The sequence below is a fragment of the Babylonia areolata genome, chromosome 11 (assembly GCF_041734735.1).
Source record: "Babylonia areolata isolate BAREFJ2019XMU chromosome 11, ASM4173473v1, whole genome shotgun sequence".
Taxonomy (NCBI): domain Eukaryota; kingdom Metazoa; phylum Mollusca; class Gastropoda; order Neogastropoda; family Buccinidae; genus Babylonia; species Babylonia areolata.
This window is the reverse complement of record NC_134886.1, coordinates 29,550,879-29,575,297: the sequence shown is the minus strand read 5'-3', so window position 1 is coordinate 29,575,297 and position 24,419 is coordinate 29,550,879. Positions and strand designations below refer to the sequence as shown.

Here is a 24,419-nt window from a genome sequence, read left to right as displayed (position 1 = left end):
CTTTTCAGTAAAATAATAACATGTTGAATCGAATCTAATGCAACGTTCATTTTCACTAAACATTTAGTACCGAATATCCATTCTTTCTGGCAGTTACCTTCTCACACACACACACACTCACACACACACACCAAAAAAAAAAAAAGGAGCAGACTGGATAAAAACCATACTGTTTATATGTCAGGATCATCATCACAGCACAACACACGGGAAACACACAAGGAGCTGACTTCTATCAGCAGTATGTAATGTTTGCCTTTCACTTTTTTCATGCCTTACATATTTTTTTCACGGGACTTGCTCCAGCCTCATTGCTCATTCACACTCAGCAACAGCAATGAAAACTAAAGAAATAACAAACATGGTGGTAATAGTTGAGTACATCCAGCTTTGAAGTATTCTTTTTTAATCAAACAAATAAAACAACCCAATATAAACTGTGGCTTTCTGTAAAAGAAAAAACATAAGACTGAACCTGAACTACAGCTCTCTTGACACAAGGGCACAACTTGTATTGCTAGTCTATTTTTCTTCTTCTCCCTCAACTCGAGTCACTGGGGGGCTGCACAGAAAAAAAACAACTATTTACCAGTTTCTTCCAGGTCTGTTGGTTGTGTATCAAAGCTGGAGTCTCTCGATCAGTCTGGAGTCTCTCATTTACAATGTTAAATAAGAACAGTAATTCATCATTTATTGCAGACCAAACCAAATATTCATCATAATCCAAACATAAACAATGGAGATAGATATGAAATATAGAATCTGTCATTGCTCACTCACCAACTCTCTCTCTCATTTAATCTTCATCCATCTTTTTCCTGCATCCCTACCTTCTAATACTTTCTGTTGTCATGGCAAAAGAAAAGCAATCAGATTACACTAAAATACAGGCTAGACATAATCGGACACAAAACAGAAACGCCAAAGAATCGATAGGTAGAAAATGCGAAAAACTTAGCCGTATGAAGTGCACAGGTACAGGTGTCGAGATGGCTGCCGGAAAAAGAGGGCGATAACCAGGGGGACAAAGGGGACGTTACCTACCTCCGGGAGGTTATCGGCCGTAGTTCTCTCATTTTCTCCGCATAGGCGGATAGTAGTTTGCACAGGACAGGAATGTCAGACCCCTGCCGGAGTCTGCACTAGTTGGGTCACGGTTAAGTATGTGTGATTAAAATACAGGCTTTTACACAGTTTGTTTTCTTACAAAAAGACAACACTACATCTCTCCAGTGCAGACCTTTCTCAAAAATATCACCTGATCCATACATCCCAACACTAAATGTTTCTGACCTATCTTGGGAGAGGACACTCTTCATGCCTTAGACTTAGGTCCTGCTATTGTCACATTAATGGCAGAAGAAACACAATATATTTCTTTTTTCACAAGTAGAACATGGTAACAGTTCAGTATCATTTGTCTAGCATGTAATGTTAGGACATAACTGCTTAGACTAGCTTAACAAAATTAAAAACAATAATCTCGTGTGACTCTCAGACACAACTGCTTTGGGTGTCTCAACGCAATCAAAAACAACCAACAATACAAATGTTGTCAGGACACAATGGGAACAAACATAAAGTCATCATAATTTGTTTAAAATGGACAGAAAAAAATACATACACTTTGTCAAATGCTTAGTGAAATGTTCACTGTAAGATCATGTGCTTTGAGAGTGGACTGAAAGTTCTGCCAGTCCCCATTCTGTCCAGTCATGCTGCTCACTTTGAGGACCAACTCACCAGTAAGGCCAGTACTTGCCTTCACTTAACAAGGACGTTGCTAATCTAATCACACTGTACCAGTATGCACAATTATAACTTCAGGCACATGTAATATGACTACAAGACAAGATTTCACACACATTTCTCTCTCTATATATAATGGACTATGTGTCTTCAAAGTAAGTCACTATAAAACTGAAAACACAGCTAAAGTGTAACAGGTCTGAAAAGGCATAAATCTATTTCCTTCTACCTTATGCTCCAAATCAAAACTGCATCCGCACATTCCAAGGAAAGGGCATGGTCTCAGAGCATGCACATGTTGCTGAATGAGCTCATGGATTTAAGGAAGTCATAAAATGTAAACTGAATGGCAAGTAACTAATTCACTAATCATAATATAAATAAAAAGAAATGCGAAAACTATTATTTCTCAAAGTCTCTAATTCACACACAAACACACACACACACGAAAATCAACAGGTATCCATGCACCCACACCAATAAATGATTGGAGTCAAATCACACACACAAAAAAAAGAACTGGTAACACAATTTGCTAAAAAAATAAAAATTTAAAAAAAGAAAAATGGGAAAGAAAAGTGACTGAATGGAGGTACTACTAAAATCTAGAATTCAAATGTTAATGGGCACATCACTAACCACAATAAACAGACCAACAGCAGTAAGGTGAAAAACAAAAGGAAAATCACTGAACCATGATATTACCAAATCAATCAATGCTGCTGACACTTTTTTGTTGTTATTGTAACAATGTACTGACATTGTTGACTTCAGCAACAGCACAGGCTGACTGTTGAGAAGTCAGCATGGTCACACAATTCATCGACTTCTAATCCACACACACACACACACAAACACACACAAGGAGATGAGGAAACCCAGACACTGCTATTACAATGCGGTCACAGCAATGCAGACAATATAATAATTTGCAGCAAGTAAAATCAACATATATATTTGCACAAATCTAATCGCAGTTTGTGTATGTGTGCACATGAACATTGTGTGTGTGTGTGTGCGTGTGTGTGTGCATCTGAGCGCACGTGAACACATTCGAAAAACTAGGTCCAAAGATCTTTACTTCTATACATACATTTTAACTTTGGTACCACCCCAGCATCATTATAAAAATATTTTCTTTCTTTTTTGCTTGATGTGCTCACAAAATGCTGATCTGACATCAGTCAAAAAATACATATCAAATCATTCCTCAGATCTGAGAGACAAAAGCTTATCTGCAGCAGCATGCACCATATCAAGAACTCACCCACACACACACACCGATCAATCACTGTCACACTCCTCCCTCCTCATTCAACACAACCTGATCAGTGAAAGCAGTCTGTTGTCTGGAACAAGCTCTACTTGCTGTTTCAGTGAACACATGATTTGTTGTCAAAAGCTAAATCACTACCAAAGAGAGGAACTGAAACTCCACAACCATGTCTGTCATGAAAAGAAATAACTCATGCCCTGCACCATCTGCTTCAGTCACTGTCACCTAATGTCCACTCCCATCTCACAGTCTTCCCAGTCAAGCGTTTGGCAGTATCGGATACATCATCACCTCTACCATATACTCACTATATACAGGACAGCTACTGACAAGGTAAAACAAACATTCCGTTCTGGGAAGAAAATACAAATCAAAATATTCATGAATATAAACAACAAAAGGATATGTACTGAGAATGTAAAACAAACATTCCGGGAAGAAAATACGAACCAAAATAATAATGAATATAATCAACAAAGCCCAAACACTGTATTTCAGGTTTCAAGCAGCTGTTAAAAAAATGGGGATTTGAATGCCTTTTGAGGAATTTCATCCACATGCCAGAGTAAGTGAGCAAACGTTTTCACCAACAGACATCAAATGAGACCCACCAGAGAATCCAACAAAGCTCCACTAATATGATAACACAAAATCACTGAAGCAAGCTGAGAATTTCAGTACAGTAATGTAATGATCTAGGCACTGCAGGCACCAAATACCTGGGGGTTATCAGAACTGTCCTTTAAATCCTTGGGGGGGGAAAAAAAAGAGGAGAAATGTGAATTTACAGGTTTATGAATGACTGAGCAAAGCTTACCTTGATGATGGGACTAAAACCACACCGAACATAATACCTCGGGTGAACGCTTCCAATGTCACGTGAACACTATTCCCACGAGCTGCACAAGTGGGCAAGAACACCTCAGGCAAACCGCGCACAATGCAAAATGAAATCATAGGTTCGCAGTCGGCAAAATCATAGTTTTTGTTGGTTGACCATAGTGCCGTAGTCTGGGGGCTTGAATCATAGAAACTACAGATGAATCGTAGTACAAGACAGGTCTGCACGCTAAAGCTTCTTCTGTTCTCTACATTCAAACAGAAAGGGTCATGTTTCTTTGCCACAAACACTTAGCTAGTACATTGCATCTGCCTCTTTCTTTCCTCCAGAAAATCAAGAGCTATGGCTTGCATATTATATCAAAGTGTTCTGGCAGATGGCAATCCCTTCAAGTACATGTTAAGAATCTCTCTCCATAAAACAATTCTTCACAGCATACAAATACAAATGTTACCAACACCAAGTGCTCCACATTTGCTTCTTTTTTTATGTTACAGACACTGTTGTGGTTTGTTTCTTGTTGCTGTTTTTTTGTTTGTTGTTGTTTTTTTTCTGCTGTTATGCATATTTTGAAGACAATTGTAATCAGTATCACAGTAAAACCAACGTTTCATTTGGAGGTGTTACTGAATTATATGATTATCATTGATTATGACATGTATTTGTTGGTATTGACTTGTCCCTGGAGCATTTAACAACAAACCAACTTCTTTTGAAGAGAAAAAAAAAACCAAACAAACATAGCAAATACAGTGTTTGGCCACCTTTTGCAAACTAAACAGAATTACAGTCCAATCAACGAACTTCTGCGTTTCTTCTTATCTTCCATCACCCATACAGTTACTCTCCTTGCAACTGGACTGACGCATTCTAATGATCTCTGAATGCACCTTAGCTGTAATCATGGAAAAGAGAACAGCTGGGAGGTTTTGTCAATAGATTTGTTTTTCGTTTACTCTTTTGAAAGCCTGTTTTCCATATTCCTGTATGTATGTCATGTTTAAAATGTAAAAATTTTTTTTTTTTTTTTCAGAAAAAACGTACATTGACGAAACTGAATGGTTGTCAAAGATGAAAGGCTCTGAAACTGCATTACACCAGATCCACACTACCTGCCTATTCCTGCACAGCCACCAGACGGATTGTCACCAAGGACCGTCTTCTCAATGAACCTTGGTACCTGCAATCAATCATTCCTTCCAGACACTGTTCAAACTGGCCAAGCAGGTTTGAGACATGGCACTCCACCAGCTAACCAACCACCTACACCACCAAGTCCTTAATAAATGCCTTGACATCTTGATTTCTCAACCATCATAACCCAACAAAAATCAACAAAACAAAGATCCAACAGATACCAAGAGATGTGATCACAAATTTGAACTCATTCAGTGTCAACTAAAAATTTCTCATGTAGCAGTTATATATATATACACATATATATTTCAAAACTATGATTTCCATCATGATATGGACAAAATTAAAATATCTCTCAATAATACGAATCATTTCATCATAAAGAATCCAAGAAATCAATGCCTCCCTCCTCTCCATCACAATCCCACCCTCTCCCATATCCCTCCACCCTCTTTTTTTTTTTTTCTAAAGCGACCTGAACACAGTAAATCCCCAACATGCCAAAGATATACAGAGTTTCTGGCAGCCGAGCAAAGGCAGGGGATGTGTACACACAATGGAACAGAGACAGGTAAAATGATAACCGTTACATCCACCAAGTACTCAAACAGCGAACGTACACACACAAAAAAAAGTCTCCCTGAGCTGTGCTCAGCTGAGGGACTGGGTGTGTTCCACAAGTTCTCCTCAGTGAGCGGGTGATGATTCACTCCCACTCTGTGGTGCCTGGTGGTTTGGATGTCAGGTCGTACATGACGCGAGAGATCCCGGAGATTTCCGACACTGCTGTCACCATCTTCTCCAACACCTGTGTGCAGACAAAACAATGATTTCTGTCAAACCAAAGAGATAAAATCATCACTGTGTGTGTGTGTGTGTGTGTGTGTGTGAGAGAGAGAGAGAGAGAGAGAGAGGCATAGGAAAGGAATGATGAGCGTCTAAAGGCAGCTCTCAGTCAGTTCTACACAGGTAGGCAGCCTGCTGTACAAATGACAGGGCACTTAAAACCTTGGGCTTTGACTTAGAACAGGCACTACATAAGTATCCTCATCAATAAAACAGTAAATCACTGTATTATCTCCACTAACGCCAATCATACAGAAATTTCCTCCTTGCAGTGACCTAAATTTCAGAGACAGGTATCTTTCACACTTTTTCAACCATTGTAAAACTACTTCCACCATCCTCTGGCTTGAAACCAGCCTATCAATTAAGGCTCTGCAATCACTACTGACAAAAACCAGATCACATATCCTATAAACCTTTTCAGTGAGGGAGGGCCGTTTGCAGCAACTGCCTAAAGCACCTGACTAGGAAGCGAGTGTTCATGGGTTAGAGTCCCATACACAGACTGGGATTTTTACTGCACCCTCCACTACACTTTGAATGGTGCTCTGGGTGATAGTCATTTTGGATAAGGCAATAAACTGAGGTACCACTTGCATCATACACTTAGCACATGTAAAAGAACCCACAGCAACAACAGGGCTGTCCCTGGAAAAAAATTCTTGGAAAAAATCCACCTTGATATTAAAACACATTCTTTTGAGTTCATTTTTATCTACTCCACAGACAAAACTTCTTGATAGTCAAAGGATTAATTTTTTTTTAGGCACTTCATGGTTATGGTATGTTAGCTACTGGAAAACACTGCTATTTGTGTTATGCTTATTTGTGAATTCCAGGATCTGATGATACAATGAGCTGTGTTAACCACAATACATGTCTTGATAATTAAGAAAACATTACCCATAATACTGTGCATCACAGCGTGAGTAAAAAGAATAAGCGCCTTTACCCATGCAGACCCCGGTTACCAGATCTTAAATGCTGACAGACATCCATCCTCACCTGTACCGGCAACTGTTTGCCTGGCTCGGCAGGTATACCGGTCATGAAGTCGTTGGTGATGAAGGTGCGAATGACCACAGACCGCTGGCAGGATGGCAGGTGGGCTGAGGGATCGCGGTCAAAGTGCAACGGCAACAGAATCACTGGCATCTGACTGATGTTGCCGCTGGCTCCCGCCTCCTGCAGGATCGTCGTGGCAACGTGGTCAGCCTGCCGCAGAGTGCTGAGAACCCCATTGGTGAGGAAGGTGGGCGTGACATCTTCCACGATGTAGCGGATGGCTCCCCCAAACACATACACAACCCTGCAGCAAACACACACCCAGAGGTAACGCATCCACCAAAGAAGCGAGAGAATGAGTGCGCACTAGTTTGAATCCAATAGTCGCCAGTATTTTCTCCCCTTCCACTAGACCCTGAGTGGTGGTCTGAATGCTGGTCATTCGGATGAGACGATAAACCGAGGTCCCATGTGCAGCATGCACTGAGCGTACGCAAAAGAACCAATGCAACAAAAGGGTTGTCCCCGACCAAATTCTTAAGAAAAATCCACTTCCAATAGGAAAGCAAATAAAACTGCAGGCAGAAAAACAAACACAAAAAATGGGTGGTGCTCTCAGTGTAGCGATGCTCTCTCCCTGGGGAGAGCAGCCCGAATTTCAAATAGAGAAATCTGTTGTGACAAAAAAGGGTAATACAATACAATACCCCTAGCACCAACATCAAGTGTCACCAACTCTTAGATATTTACCAACTGTAAATACGTTCAGGTGGTTATCGTACGGTACAAATAGCTTCATTTTGAATCCTCAAAAATTTCATGTACTGTGTAACCCACCCAAATAAAGTGTGGCTGCATAACTGGTGGGATTAAAATGATTTTACATGTAAAAGGCCATATGCACATGCATGGCATGGGATTTTCAGCCCATCAAAACAAAAAATTTACAGTGGGTACATAACAGAAGTACCTAATGGAAAAAAGGTCCATTATTTTTACCATAACTTTGAAAGTGATGGAAACATTTGTAGCATTTAGCTTACTGTACAAGAAATGTTACTGACATGTTACCAGCTTGATACTGGCTCTTTCCTGTCAAACAGTTAACAAGAATCTGCAGCTTTCTGCATTTTTCTTTAGCAAGAGATGGGATATGGAATATGCATACTTAATTGAAAATTTTGCTTACCAGTATTCTTCCTTGGAATATGCAGAGTCTCGTTCAAGATTTTGCTTACCAAAATTCTTTCTTCACTATGACGGTACCAAAATACATTCAGCAAACAGCTAACACAAAGTGCAAAATGACCATGGCAACAAAGAAATTATTATTGCTGAAAGCAAAATGAGGAAAAGTCTATGAGAACGGGGGGAAATACTCACAAGAAGAAAAAGAACACTTAATGATGAGACAAGAAAAGAAAGAATGCTCACGTGTTCACGTTGAGACAGTATGAAAACCAACACTCACCTGTTAACGCTGAGACAGTATGAAAACCAACACTCACCTGTTAACGTTGAGACAGTATGAAAACCAACACTCACCTGTTAACGTTGAGACAGTATGAAAACCAACACTCACCTGTTAACGTTGAGACAGTATGAAAACCAACACTCACCTGTTAACGTTGAGACAGTATGAAAACCAACACTCACCTGTTAACGTTGAGACAGTATGAAAACCAACACTCACCTGTTAACGTTGTGACAGTATGAAAACCAACACTCACCTGTTAACGTTGAACGTTGAGACAGTATGAAAACCAACACTCACCTGTTAACGTTGTGACAGTATGAAAACCAACACTCACCTGTTAACGTTGTGACAGTATGAAAACCAACACTCACCTGTTAACGTTGAACGTTGAGACAGTATGAAAACCAACACTCACCTGTTAACGTTGTGACAGATGCGGGGAATGATTTTGGCCAAGGTCAATAGATCTTTCCACTCTGGTTGCTGATCACTGGAGATGGCTGCCACATAGCTGTATGTCCGACTGTCTCCCTGGATGAATAGTATGCCTCATTCTGTTAGACTATTACCACAAATGGGGGCCTTTCAGCCCCCAGCAAAAATCATGTTCTATCAATGGCGACTTGAACAACCGATGTAATGTCCACAATCAAATTTTAACTTGTTCAACTCTTTGGTCAATGAAGCCACCTTGGTAAGACGTTACATTTTTTTTTTTTTTTATAATACTGTATTAACCAATCCTTCCTTTTCCAGATTTACTACTGTCACTTTGCTTGAATTAACTATCTTCAGGTGTTCCGCCTGAAACTGAAACTGGAGCTCCACGCTGTTCTTTCCTGAAGGAGACAAGCTGCTTAATGGGCTAAAATCTCAAAAGTTTATAAGTTTGTTAAGACTTGAAATGAACAAAGATAAAGGATCAGTTTATTTCTGTTAAACTCACCTGCACACCCACAGTCTTAATGGGCAGAAGTGTGGTGGTCAGTTCTGTTTTACTGCAAATGGCCTTGAGTTGTTCCTGCTCCTCTGCCGACGTCCCGTTGCGTACCCGCGTCAACAGAGAGTGGGGCTGCAACGCATGTCCAGACTTCACTCTGCATGTCTGCTCTACTGCACACCTCACAGGCCACTGTTTGACTGATGCCAGGTGACAATCAGTGTGCACATTGCTACCATTCACTTTCATGGATAACTGTGGTGAAAATATACTACAGTAGTTGTAAAATCATCATCATGACTTTTGTTTCCATACTTGCATGCATTATCTCCTTCTCCTGTTCCATACATATATGTGTGTGTGTGTGTGTGTGTGTGTGTGTGTGTGTGTGTGTGTGTGTGTGTGTGTGTGTGTTAGTGTCTGTGTGTGTGTGTGTGTGTGTGTGTGTGTGTGTGTGTGTGTGTGTATTCACAGGTGACAATGTGAAGAGGGATGAGACAGAAGGGATGGCTAGATAGGTGCTATGACCCAGGAAAGTGTGTGCTTATATCTTTAAGCACAACAGAGCTTAGTGTGTGTGTGTGTGTGTGTGTGTGTGTGTGTGTGTGTGTGTGTGTGTGTGTGTGTGTATTCACAGGTGACAATGTGAAGAGGGATGAGACAGAAGGGATGGCTAGATAGGTGCTATGACCCAGGAAAGTGTGTGCTTATATCTTTAAGCACAACAGAGCCTAAGTTAATTAAAACAAGTGTTAACATTTTAAACGCATGATTCTTTCTTTCAAACCAATCCCTTGGAATTATGAGAAAACACACACACACAGAAAGTAACTTTAAGTAAATCACGAACTGAAAAATAACTGGTTTAAGATTTGTTAACCAGAAGACAGTCCTCAATACTGCAGAGCAAATGCCTATTTCTTTTTACAATATTGAAAATTAAAGTTCTGTGAATATGAACGTCAAGACATACCGTTTTCATGGCATTGACAAAGTCTGCGATGATCTTGAGCATGTTGGACGTATCAGCAAAATCTTTACATATGTAGGGCTCATCGGCACATATCACACGTATCGCCAGACCAGGGCCTGCAATGGGACAACACTTTCACTGTCAGTCAGTCCATGAACTGGGTTACCCACAGCTCAGCTGCTGTCAATTCACAGCCAGAAACAAATCAGTGTATCAAGCACTTGTCTGGACAGGAAAGCATGAAGAAAAACTCCACAAAAGAAAAAACCAACAACGAAAACTTAAAAGTAGTCTCCTGAAATTCTCATAAGCGGTCAGCTCCATGTTGCACTCTCTTCAGCCTGCTCAAACCCAGGACAGAAGTTGAAAAGGAACAGTGAAGAAATAATGTTTTGTATTGTATTATCGTATTGTATTGTAATGTAGTGTATAGCATTGTAGTGAACTGAACTGTACTGAATTATTGTGCTGTATTGCATTGCACTGCACTGCAAAGTGTGGTTTGGTGTGATGTAGTGTGGTGTGGTGTGGTAGGGTAGGGTAGGGTAAGTTATGGCACTCCACTGCAATGCACTGCATTGGGTTGTACTGTATTGTATTGTGTGGAATTCGGGCCGCTCTACTGGGGAGAGCACATCAACATAAATAATCTGGTGCCACTCTTTTTCTCCATCTGAAAGTGTGTTTGTTTTCTTATTGAAGTGGATCTTCTACAGATTTGTTTTGCCAGAGACAACACTCTTGCTGCTGTGAGTTCTTTAATATGTTCTAAGTGCCATGCTGCACACAGGACCTTGGTTTATCATGTCATCCAAAAGCACCAAGACCATCACTGAAGGTCTAGTGTAAGGGGAAGCAAACAATTTTTTTTTAAATCATGGGCCAAGCGGACATTACCACTTGGAAGTTAACTATTTGGGGTGTAACTCATACAACCCTCGAGACTTTACAACCTTGGCAGGTTCCCAAGCCATACTGATGCGAAATAACGATAAAAACCCAACAACTGAAACTGACTGGTTTTGACTGTTTTTTTCTCCAAAGCGACACACGGGGACACAGCTGAAAATACGGTAGAAGTTAGTTCCCTTCGATCTCTTTGCAGTTTGTGCATGTGTAAGAACATGTATATCATTTCAATGAAACAAATTTTTCTGCCAGGGCACTGCTCAGGTTCAGGCTGAATGAGTTAATGCTGTCTGAAAAGATTCCAGGATACAACTTAGGGTTAGAATTTAGCGGGTGCCCGGGTGCAAATGCTACAAAAAGTTGGCTCGGGCACACAAATTTTCTGTCAAGAGTGCCCAGTTGGATCTCAAAAATTGATAGAAGCTAAAGAAAATTAATTAAAAGACACACCAAAAAAGCAAGCTCAAACGCAGTCTATCGAAATGTAAAGTGTCGTCTGCTGCAGCTTGCTTCATGGAGCAGCATCTTTGCTCGTGCGTGACCGGATGTTGACGTTCGTTGCATGTTAGCAACAAACAATGTCTCCCATCTTCAATGCTAAAAGAAAGGCTCCCAAAACAGAGACGAAAGCTCAGGATGACAAAAAGAATAAACAGGAGTATGAATCAAAGCACTAGCATGTGTACAATGAAGGCTGGCAGAAAGACTTTCCTTGGCACATTTTATTTCATTTTATTATGCTGGCATCCAAAACCACAATTGTGCACTCAAATGTTTTGTCCCGAGTGCCCGACTGGCACTCAAAAAAAGAGGTTAAATTCAAACCCTGCAACTTGTGGTTGGTGAGCATTTCTGGAACAGACTCTGTGGCACATGAGTGACTTTTGTCTTTCCTGTTTTTTTCTGAGTCAAGAAATACAGCATTTTTTCCTAACTGAACACACATGCCACTTGGCCAACCATTCTGAACAAGACTGATTCAGCATAAGGATACCTACAAGGATGCGGAATCTGATTTGGTTGTAACATCTGGATGTGCCACAACAGAGTTTTGAAATAAACCTTTCACTGAGAAAACAAATGTGTTAAAAAATGAAATTAAAAAAACAAAAACAAAAGAATAATGGAATACACATGTATATGGATACTCAAACAACACCCACATAAACCGACCAGCACACAAAACTACTCAAGAACATGCGCATGCAAAGACAATCTCCCACACGGATGCATACACTCTTACACACACACACACACACACGCACACACACATACACCTAAAAAACCATTACAGTAAACTAGCACTCTCGATCAACTCACCAGGAAAAGGATGTCTTTGAACAAGGTCAGAAGGAAGGCCAAGGTCACGACCTATGACTCGAACCTCGTCCTTATGGAAATCTTTCAGTGGTTCCACAACTCGTCCCTTTGGGAGCACAGACAAATATGAAAACTATACACAAAGAGTTAGATCCTTTCAGGGTTTTTTTTCCTCATCTCTACTTCTATTTACAATCAGTCCATAACTGAATGAGGAAGTCAGCCAGCTTTTTCTCTATTTTTTCCCCTGTTATCACAAGGCCTTAACATCTTTGTGTTTTGATCTGCTGGCAGCTCATCAATCAACTTCACTGTTTTACATAACCACTGCCACTGTTGCACACAGTGTCATCAAGATAAATGCACATTAGTCATCAAAGCATCGACCTGTTCTCACTTCTTGGTCCAACTCTCTCACCTGTTGATCTTCTCACCTGTACTCCACTAAGTTCTCACCTGTTGCCTGAGTTCTCTGACCAGGTCAGTGTCGTTGTGGTGAGTTTTGATGGCGTCTGCTTTCCCACTGGCTAGACAGGAGGCGCTCTCAATCAGGTCAGGACGCAGTGTACCTGCCATGACCATGACCATGGTAAATCTATACACAAATGTCTACCCACTTCCAAATTTGTAAGTTGTTTTAAAATTATTTTTTTCATCCATGTTTTCTCTTCTGGAATGAAAGCAGCTGGACTGCTCAACATCCCAAAGACTGGAGAAGATGGTGTCTTACCCTCCAGCCAGAGTGAAGACGATTTAGGGAGTATCTTCTTGACAGAACTCCAGGTGACTGAATTCATTTCTACAAACTTCATCGAACCATGTCTTGACAGCTGGTGTAACTTCTCATTACTGCTAAAATATTGATACATGTCTTGACAGCTTTTGAAACTTCTCATAACTGCTAAAACATCATCAACATATGTATTGAAAGCTTTTATAAATTCTCATTACTGCAAAAACATCATTGATACATGTCTTGACAGCTTGTGTAACTTCCCGTTACTGCTAAAACAAGCAAAAATTTCACCGGCTGATGGAGTAAAGAGGGGCTAGTTTTCATTTCATTTCTCCAAGCACTTTCTTTTTTTAATAACCACAGGTTTAGCTTGAGCAGTTTGCTTAACTGGACAGAAAATTTTTTTTAAAAATCAAACATATTCTGTGAGCAAGATCACACAAGATTCACATCTGGAATATGAACATTTGCCTCCAAAAAGCACACCAGTCATATGCTGTGAAACACTGTCTGAATATCCAGGAACTGCACCCCCAGTTGTAATTGTCTACAGGCTTATACCCCAACCACCTAAGCCAAAAAGAAACCCTTACCAACCTCCTCTTTCTTTCTTTTTTTAAAAAAAAGCATCTTTGCAAAGTCATTTTCAAAATGATGGATTTTTTTTTCATCTGCTATACTACTCCAATGTTCAAAGTAAAACATAAACAAAAGCAACACACACACAGACACACACACCTCTTTAACATAATTACCAAACACACAGCTGAACATGCGCCCAGCTACACCTGTAAAATGGAGGTGTATACTCCTAGCAAATACATACATTCCCTTCCCCTCCTGCAAACTCATCACACTTCACCTTCCACTTAATCAATTTTTCATTGCTCTTGGACATGCAAAGAAAATAACATAAAATACAAGAAAGGCAAAGCCTTCAAGACTCACTTGTGATACACTTTAAAAAAAATCCAAGCTGTTTATGTATTGAGTATAATGCATTTACTGTTATATTTATATTTTTTGTATTCTCTAAACTTGGCACTTTGATCTGATATTCGACCCAACAAAAGATCTGGAAGTTTTATTTATTGCAAACGTTTTGGTGTCGACAGTAAAACAAGGGAAATTACTCGGCTGGGGAACTTAGTTTGCTTTAAACTGATCTTTCTCATCTTAAACATTACATTTTGAAATTATACTCAATACATAAAAAGCTTGGATTTTTTTTAAAAAGTACATCACAAGTGAGTCTTGAAGGCCTTGCCTCTCTTGTTTCAAAATGTAATGTTTAAGATGAGAAAGATCAGTTTAAAGCAAATTAACTCCACTAGCATTACAGAGTAATTTCCCTTCTTTACTATCTGCACCAAAACGTTTGCAAAATAAATAAAACTTCCATGCTTAGCAAAAGAAGTTCCTGTTTGAAGAAAAAATGATAATAATGACTGCTCTAGCTGTTGGGTCAGAATATCAGATCAAAGTGCCAAGTTTAGAGAATACAAAAAATATAAATATAACAGTAAATGCAGTTTGCATATAATTAGGCTTCATTCTTTATTTTTTTTGTGCCCATCCCAGAGGCGCAATATTGTTTTAAACAAAATGACTGGAAAGAACTGAATTTTCCCTATTTTTATGCCAAATTTGGTGTCAACTGACAAAGTAGCTGCAGAGAAAATGTCAATGTTAAAGTTTACCACGGACACACAGACACACACACAGACAACCGAACACCGGGTTAAAACATAGACTCACTTTGTTTACACAAGTGAGTCAAAAATGACTGACGTACCTTGGCCCAGAAATACATCCTCTGGCTTCAGGTTCAGTTCCTCTATCACTTCATTGGCCACCTGCACCGTCACACACATGTTATTACCAGGAATATATCAAGTACTTCCTATCAACATTTACCATCAAACTGCCTGCACATACACATTAAAAGAGATAAAAGAATGTGTGATGGAGGGAGGTGACAGAAGAGAAGAGGACTGCTGTCTGTAATTCAGCACTCACCCGCATGAACGTGTCACCAATGATTTTCCGCTTGTCTTCAGGGTTAGACGTGGTATTCAAGGCGTTCGTTTTGCGTTTTCTAGAGGACGGGTTGTTCTTGTCTATAGGCACGGACGTTGTTGCAGTGTAGAATGTGTGAGAGGCGTTGATGACTGCAGATAAACACATCCCTCTCAGTCAGTCACACTGCTTACAGACCTGATAAATGCTAGGGTTTCTCAGATATGGAGAAAAAAAGTAAACACACCTGCTTAAAGTAAACACAGGTGTATATACTTAACTTTCACAGAACTATACCTGTAATTCACACTACTTCCAGTAACAGAATTACAAAAAGAAAAAAAATAAATAAATAAAATGTACTTCCATGTAAGTGAAGTGAAAAAAAAAACATAAACAAAACAGACAGAATAGTGTCAGGGACTGAAAAAGGAAGAAATATATATAATAAAAATAACAATAACTATATTGTGATTTCACATTGTGTCTTATCTCTAAATAGAGATCTAAGCACTTTACAATCACAGGTACAAAGAAACACACTGCACTGAACGCACTGCTACGACATGCACAAATAAACTGTTGCATGGGCATGTATATCATTCTAAGTTCATCAACATCAAATGCTGCCTTGTCCTTCCTACACCACAGTGAAACTGGTCTCACCTTTCACTTTGAGGCCCTGTTTTTTAAGCGACTCTTCCACATTGGCACTCTCGTTCTTCCTCATGAAGCCATTGTCCACATGCACAGCGATCACCTGGTCTTCCTCAAGAGCTTTGTTCAGCAGTGCCGCACACACCGTAGAGTCCACACCCCCACTCAGCAACATCTTAACAGAGCAATCACACACGTTTGAAATCCTGCATCACAGACAGTAACATCTGAACATAGCAGTCACACACGTTTGAAATTCCACATAACAGACAGCAATATCTGTACACAGCATTCACGCGTGTTTGAAATTATGTGTTGCAGACAGCAACATCTTTACAAAGCAATCATGCTCATGTTTGAAATTATGTGTTGCAGACAACATCTGTACAAGCAATCATGCTCATGTTTGAAATTCTGTGTTGCAGACAACAACATATGGACACAGCATTCACAGCAGTGTTAAGGATATCGTACCAAATTATTATGTGAAATCAACATAAAATCAAACCTAATTACCAGCACTTCTGAAGCCAGCATGGCACAAGTACTGTGGCCAATATACTGTCAAATCATGCTGAATCAACACAAAGTCGAACTTAATTACCAGCACCTTATTGGAGCCAGTACAGCTGCTGTACTATGGATATAGTACCAAATAATAATGCAAAATCAACATCAAATCAAACCTATCTACATCAAATCAAACCTATCTACCAGCACTTTACTGGAGGCAGCATAGCAGAAGTACTGTGGATATAGTACTATATCAACATGCAAAATCAACACAAAATCAAACTTAACATACCAGCACTTTATTGGAGCCGACAGTGTTGCGGATGTACTCAATGCACGCTTTCTCTCGTCCCTCCATAGTGTAAGATCCCTTCAGTCCACTGATGTCATGAAGAAAGTTCTTCAGCATGGCTTTGCCGTTCTCTGTCAGGTCCACTTCAGGGTGGAACTGTACCCCGTACAGCTTCTGACTGTCTAGGCCGATTCCTGGATAAAGCAGTGGCCATGACGGCAACAGTGACAATGACAACAGAGTGGTTATTTTTATTGCTACAGCACAAAGTGAAGATGCATCTTCCTCAACCACACGTGTTGTAACATCCTATAGAAAGTTATTTTTCATCAGTCATATATGTTTCAAGAGCCTGCAGAAATTAAGTTGTTTTCCCAATGTATGTTAGAACATCCTGCAGAAATTTAATTTTCCTCATCCACATATGTTATAATAGCCTGCAGAAATTTACTCTTCCTCAGTCACACATAGCAGCTACAAAATTTCATTTTCTTCAATCACATTTAACAGCCTACAGAAAATGAATTTTCCTCAACCATATATAACAGCCTGCAAAATTTAATTTTCCTCAATCACTTATACGTTAAAACAGTCAGCAAAAATTCATAAACACACATCCAAACACAAACACATTAAAAACTGATTTTTTAAAGAAAGAAAAATCATACAAAAAGAACAAATGACAAACGCCACATGACCAAAACATTAACTACTGCTCCTCTCTGGATAAAAAGGTGCAGCGTGACTGACCTGTGACAAAGTTGTCTGACCGAGCAATGACCTGGAAACCTTTGGCCACTTCAGTTATGCTGTCTCCGTGGGTCAACAGCACATCCTGTTCCGCTTTCAGACCCCTGACAATACAGTGTGGTATGTTAGTATAATCATCATTATGGGTACTTAAATAGTGCATATTTTACTTTTTTAGGTCAGAGACCAAACTCTATGCACTTTATAAACAGTCATTCGCACAACAGACTGCCTACCTGGGTAGAGCCGGCTGTGAGCTGCCTTAAAAGTGCTTAAGTTTCCTGTGTATTTCAGTAATGCTTCAGTGACGCACACACATACGCATAAGTGGATTTTTCTTCAAATTTTGCCAGGGACAACTCTTTTGTTGCCATGGGTTCTTTTTAGCGTACTAAGTGCATGGTGCACACAGGACAGGTCAGTTTATCAGCACACCCAAAATAACAAGTGTCCAGACCACCCTACAATATCTAGTCAAGGGGGAGAACATTCTGGGGACTGTGGAATTCAATCCAACACCCTAGATTCTCTTGCTTCCTTTGCAGGCGCATTACCACTAGGTCACCACTCCAGTCACATTCATTATTCGATATGACAACAAGTGAACAACAGTACTATACATTCATCAAGAAGCATGACAAAAAGTCGAAGGACTGCACGGTCTGTTGGCTTCTTGGGTGTCAGAATGTTGCGACCAGATGATTTACAACAGAATTATGAATTTAAGTCCCTTTTCTGGAAACCAGAAAAAGGATCTGATTTAACAGTTACGTGATGTGCATGTGATGTGCATGTGAGCGCTCCTGCATGTGTGTGTGTGTGTGTGTGTGTGTGTGTGTGTGTGTGTGTGTCTGTGTGTGTGCGTGCGTGCATGCGTGCGTGAGCAGGAGTTTGTTTCATATGAATTTCCTGCTTGCACACACCATGGAAAATACACTTAGTCAGCAATCATTACTTTCAAATTCAATGGAAATTCTGCTTGCTTTTGGAGACAAATACTTGCATCCTGCCGGAAAAAGAGGGCGCTAGTCAGGGGGGCAAAGGGGAGGTTACCTACTTCATATTCAACTCAGCCAAATCTAATACTCTTTTGACATGACAGCAAACAATGACCATTTGGATAACAAGTTACCTTGAGATGACTTTAGTGAAGAGTGGAGAGATGACTTTCATGAAGAGAGGAGAGGTGACTTACTTGAAGAGAAGAGACTTAGCTGAACTAAGACTAAGAGTAACGACTTTGTAGAAGAGAAATGGCTTACTTGAAGAAAGGAGATGGCTTTCTTGAAGAAAGGAGATGATATACATGAAGAGAGGAAAGATAACTTATTTGAGGAGAGGGAAGATGGCTTACTTGAAGAAAGGAGATGGCTTACTTGAAGAGGACATGACTTTCATGAAGAGAGGAAAGATCATTTATTTGAAGAGAGGAGACTTCTTGAAGAGAGGAGAGATGACTTTATTGAAGAAAGGAGAAATAATTCACTGGCAGACAGGAGACTTTCTGAAGATAGGAAAGATGACTTAGTTGACTAAAGGAGATATAAGTTATCTGAAGAAAGGAGATATGACTTATCTGAAGAGAGGAGAGATATGACTTATCTGAAGAGACTTATCTGAAGAGAGGAGAGATGACTTACTTGAAGAGAGGAAAGATGACTAACTTGAAAGAAATGACAGAAGACTTACTTGAAGAGAGGAGACTTGGTCTCTACACTGATCATGAACTGGCCATCCTCCCTTGACTCTGTTGTTTCCACGGAGCCACCAAACTCCTTGTTCAGCATCTGCAACCACATTTCATCGCTGGATGGATGAAACGACTGTTCGTTTAAATATCATTTCAGAATAGTTCAAACATAGTGTCCTGGAGGAACTTGATTCACACAAACACACAGATTCACTGGATACAAACTCATACTTACACACACACACACAAACAAAAACCAAAAAAAACTACATAAAGACACACAAGCACACACACACACAAACACACCATCTCCATTTCACTTGTCAGTAAATGGTTAAGAAAAAAAGGCAAGTGTGCAACTCTTACATCTTATCAATTTTGAACAATGGTTTATGGTACTTTACCTTTCACCAAAGGGTCCTAAACTGAAGCTTCTATCACATATAAAGACATTTTAGATCTGACTTTGAGTAAACATTAATTCCCAATGCAAAATTACATTCAAACTCAAATCCCTCAGTCCTCACACTGACAAACCAGCAAATTTCACCAGCTACAAATTACACTGAACCATTTCAATCTGGTACAATAATCTGATTGAATTATGTTGTTCTATTCAACAAATTACACTGAATCATTTCAATCCAATATAATCTGATAGAATTATGTTGTTCCATCAAACAAATTACACTGAATCATTCATTTCAATCTGATAGAATCATGTTGTTATATTTACAGTTACCTGCATTCCATAGCAAATGCCCAGAACTGGTAAGTCACAGTGGAAAATATCTGGGTCATATACTGGAGCATCTTTATCATTCACAGAACTTGGTCCTCCAGAGATAATAATAGCTCTGTAAAAGAAAAGCAAAAAACTGAATGGTATGCATACTAATTTGAGTAACTCAGCATAATAGAAATGATATTCAAAATAATATATAGTTCCATATAAAAACTACATTATACTTCTATAGACTAAAAACAGCAACATCATGAAACACAAAATCAGACTACTGCATGCACTGGTGTTGGTGTATTCCATCTTCCTGTACACGTGTGAGACATGGATCCTCACGGCAGATTTGGAAAGAAAACTTCAAGCCATGGAAATGACGTGTAATCACAAGATACAAACCTGTAAACATCAGATAGACTGATCACATCACTGATGAACAAGTGCGCCAAACCACCAAGCACCACGCTGTACTAAATCAAGATCTGATGACATCAGTTATGAAAAGGAAACTATGTTGAAATAGCCTTGTTATAGGATCCCATGGCCTTGCAAAACCAATCCCTCAAGGAACTGTTGAGGGAGGGAGACAGAGGGGAAGACAGATAAAACAATGGACTGATAACATTGCAGAATGGACAAGAAAACCATTTGCAAAGACCCAGGCTTTTTGACACACCACCGACAGACCTGAAGGAATCTGATGTACAGTTCTTATGTGTGGCGCCCCAATGACTCTTCACAGAGTCAAAGGAGAAGGAGACGACAATACAAAACAGCCCTATATAACAAACATGTCAGACAAGTTAAACTGCAAACATAGCACACTGTCACTGAACACGATCCCTCTGCCAGTTTCATATTATCTGAAAAGGCAGAGGAGAAGAGAATAACAGATCATACTAAGAAGAAAGCAAAACTCAACAAATTTCAAATCCCTGGCCCTTCAGTATCAGACCCCACAAACAAATACAATGACAGTAACCCAAAGGAAGTTGGTTTAAATTGCAAAAAACAGATATAACTATCATGAGTAGAACTCTTACTTAAATCCCTGGTCTTTCAGCATGTACGCAGGCGTGTCCAACGGCAGGATTTCTGACAAGATGTTCAGTTCTCTCACCTTGCGATCAATCACCTGGAACAGATAACCAATACCTCATTGATACTCTCTCATCTGTTATAAGTCACCTCGCTAACAGTGCCATTCCAATGACCCTTCAATTCAGTAACTGTGCACATATTCTGTCAGCAGTTGTTTTCTGACAGAAAGAAGAAACAATTAATCATTTTGTTTCGAACTAGTCACATACAGACACATACCTGTATATGACATGTATTGTTTGTTTCAACACATACACACACACATACGCACACTCCACATCCACAACACACACATGTTCATGTACAATGCATTCCTGAACATACACATGACATGACACACATTCAGTGTGATGCATGCACACACAAACACATGCACACACACTCACACAAACCATAATCTCACCTTTCCATACTGAGCCCCAGCGTCAAGAATGACCACTTTCTCCATGTCCTTATCAGACGCTGTTGTCTTGCCGTTCACATGGTTTGACGCTGGTCCATTCATTTCTATGCCTGCATATCAAAATAGCTGTTGTTATATTATATATACTAATTCAAAATACAACACTGCATAAAAATATGAAATTTAAGTCTGATGTCTTATGGTCACTCAATGAGTCAATCATATACAATTAAAACAAAGTGAGTACTTCATGTTTATTGTCATTGTTCACTTGATCACATTACAATTAAAGTAAGAGGGCACATCACCAGAAACAAAATCAATATATATACACAATATAATGTTGTTATTTTACAACCACATCATCAAAAGGGGGATGACTACAGTCATATTCAGACCTACCAAGTTTGATTTCTGTGCCATATACACATGTTCTGGTGACGTTACCCAGAAAATGCCAATGTTAAAGTTTAGCTGTTGAGCAGTTTGGAGTGTTTCCTATGGTGCTAAAACCACCACAACATTCCTTCAGCAACATGCAACTCTCTCTGCTGACATAAAACAAAGGCCTGAATAGGTTGAAGTCACCCTGGCAACTGGACAGAATGTGAACATCAACAACAATGACAAATGAAAATGTTTGTGATTTACACTTGATTAGGTCATTGAATGAACCTGAGAAAATATACCTTTGCATATAAAAAAATGATATACAGATAATAAAATATCATCAGGTATTTTTGCTTCATCACTCATAAAATAAAATTCTTACTCTTAATTTCAATAACGAGATCTGAACAGGACATCTAAACTTTTGCATGAATACACTGCGTTTTAACTCAATAGGAGCTCAGCACTAGCATGTAGACTGCACATCAGCTGAACTGGGATTGGGACCCTAGAAATAAAAGGGGAAAAACCAATACCTTCAAGTTTAAATAGATTCATGAAAGCCTAAAACACTCTAACCACACCACCATTGTGCCCATTAAATTGTATACCTGCAAAGTGCAATTACAAACCCCTACCAACACATCACTATTGTGCCCAATGAACAGTATTATGAGTATACCAGCAATTACAAACCCATTACCACCAAGACTAATAATTATGTCAACAAAACTCTGAAGAAGTGTTGTCATGAAGTTTTTATCTGCCACTGGATATTCAGTTTCTGATTCCCACAACCTTTACAACTGATCAAACTAAATGGGCACTGGCTTTAGAGAGAGAATCAACTGATGATAACTGAAAATAAACTGACCCCTGTTGTTAGAGACAGGATTATTTGTATACTGACTGAAAATAAACTGACTCCCACACAGTCCATAATGGACCAATGGACAAAACTGCAATCTGATAATAGATCTCGATCTTTACTTCTAATGGATCAGTGGGCACAACTGCCATCTGATGATAGATCTCGATCATTACTTCTGACTCAACAATAACATTATATAATAAATCAGTCTAACCTCTGGATGCAATATGGTATACATTATATACCGCGACATAATAACATTCATTTCGCTCAAGTTTTAAATAAAATCTTGTGGGGGGAGTGAGAGCGAGTGAAGCTCAGGATAGGTACAAGTTACCGCAGATATGTAACAGCTTGAATGGGAGAATCATGAAATAGTTTCAAAGCCTTGAACTTGAAGAATGAGAGTATCGCCACGACACAAGTTCTGCTTGTAAACAGCTTGTGATGGCACTGCAGTAGCAGTATGATAATATCGTACTGTTTAGTACGATTTACTTTTGGTGGTAAACTGCCAAAAAATCACAAACTTCCGGGGTTAAAGGAATATATAAACAAAACTCTACTGGACTATATTGAGACCAAATGCACAACGATCAGAACCATATTTGGTACCTTGGAGGTCAGCGTTTCGTCCTCTGCGAGAGCAACAACAGCCAAAAAGTTCGCGGAATCGGCACATGAATGCTTATGCGCATGCTTGCACGTGCGATTTCCTGTAATTGATCTTCTGGACCTGAACGATCAAATTCATAAATTTCAATCATCGTGTTCATTTGATAACCTAATCCCGATAAACATACACATAATTTTACAATGCTGAAACTTATTTAAAACTGCTAGATGTCCCCGCTTTATTTCTATAAATTTTCTCAGCTTACTTGTTAGCAGTTTTTCAGTGCGAACCATCTCTCGTATCCACATCCGGTTCTAACGTAAACAAAAGGCAAGGAAGGACGGATCCCCAGGCGTCGCAACAACGGACGTCGATCTTCCCGCCTTACAAAGAACCGAAATAAAAGTATGTTGGTTTCACTAAACTACATTTATTCTTTGATATGTAATTCTGTCTGTCTTTTGATTTGGTATAATTGCTGTAGTTGAAGGGGACGTTTCAACAATAGCAATGTCAAGTATGTACTCGTATCCATGAGAGAAATAGAAGTGGTGTGGGCGGTGCACCCACTTAGTCTGCTCAGAACAGTGAAATCATCACTTGTGTGAGTTGCAAGATTCCCAAATTTTACATACAATATGCCTGGAACATCGATTCTGATTGCAAGAAAACAAATCGATCATTTGAGCAAGTTAACGTGGTGCTTATTCGACACAGCTAGGCCATGCGGCACAGCTTCATGGCTGATGGAAGACAGGTGACAGATGGTCACCTCACATTCATGACGTTAAAGACAAACTTATCCGTAGAGTTCAGACACCAGGCTTGCTGACAAAGAAACAACGTCCAGTCAGCAGCCTAGTTGACAGCTAGGACTCCTAGTTGGAGCACAACTACTAACTGCTAATTGGTACTTCTTGTCAGTAGATTTAACATATCGTGTCAAAATGCAGGCAGGATGGAGAGTTTTGAACTGAAACCACTGAAGTACTTTGATGACAGAACTTGATCAGACTATAAAGGACTGTGTAGCCTTAGTTAAAAGACAAACAGTCGAAGGAAAACTCAAGACCCAGAAGCACAGCTTGGGTACCATTCAGAGCTTTGCCCTACAAGTGGCGTCTGCGACGTACACTACCAGATCCAGATCCAGAGAGTGGCGGTTCTCC

At 39.6% G+C, this 24,419-nt stretch overlaps 2 protein-coding genes across 3 annotated transcripts in view; one reads left to right on the top strand and one right to left on the bottom strand.

The window, feature by feature from the left end:
• Positions 1-158: 158 nt before the first annotated feature.
• LOC143287644 (GMP synthase [glutamine-hydrolyzing]-like) lies at positions 159-23,365 on the bottom strand. The gene is made up of 17 exons (XM_076595771.1): positions 23,250-23,365; positions 21,374-21,483; positions 20,913-21,004; positions 19,873-19,987; positions 19,130-19,227; positions 17,441-17,544; positions 16,691-16,884; positions 15,895-16,060; positions 15,229-15,380; positions 15,005-15,065; positions 12,930-13,042; positions 12,474-12,579; positions 10,245-10,360; positions 9,278-9,403; positions 8,747-8,862; positions 6,855-7,158; positions 159-5,811 (listed from the first exon to the last, which is right to left on the bottom strand). The coding sequence occupies exons 1-17, from the start codon at positions 23,314-23,316 to the stop codon at positions 5,710-5,712; spliced, it is 2,142 nt and encodes a 713-aa protein (XP_076451886.1). The 5' UTR covers positions 23,317-23,365; the 3' UTR covers positions 159-5,709.
• A 180-nt stretch (positions 23,366-23,545) lies between these two features.
• LOC143287358 (uncharacterized) overlaps positions 23,546-24,419 on the top strand; it is an 11,036-nt gene continuing 10,162 nt past the window's right edge. For both annotated transcript variants that reach the window (XM_076595321.1, XM_076595322.1), the window contains exon 1: positions 23,546-23,655. The gene's annotated coding sequence lies outside the window, so the exon portion shown is untranslated. The remainder of the gene's footprint in view (positions 23,656-24,419) is intronic.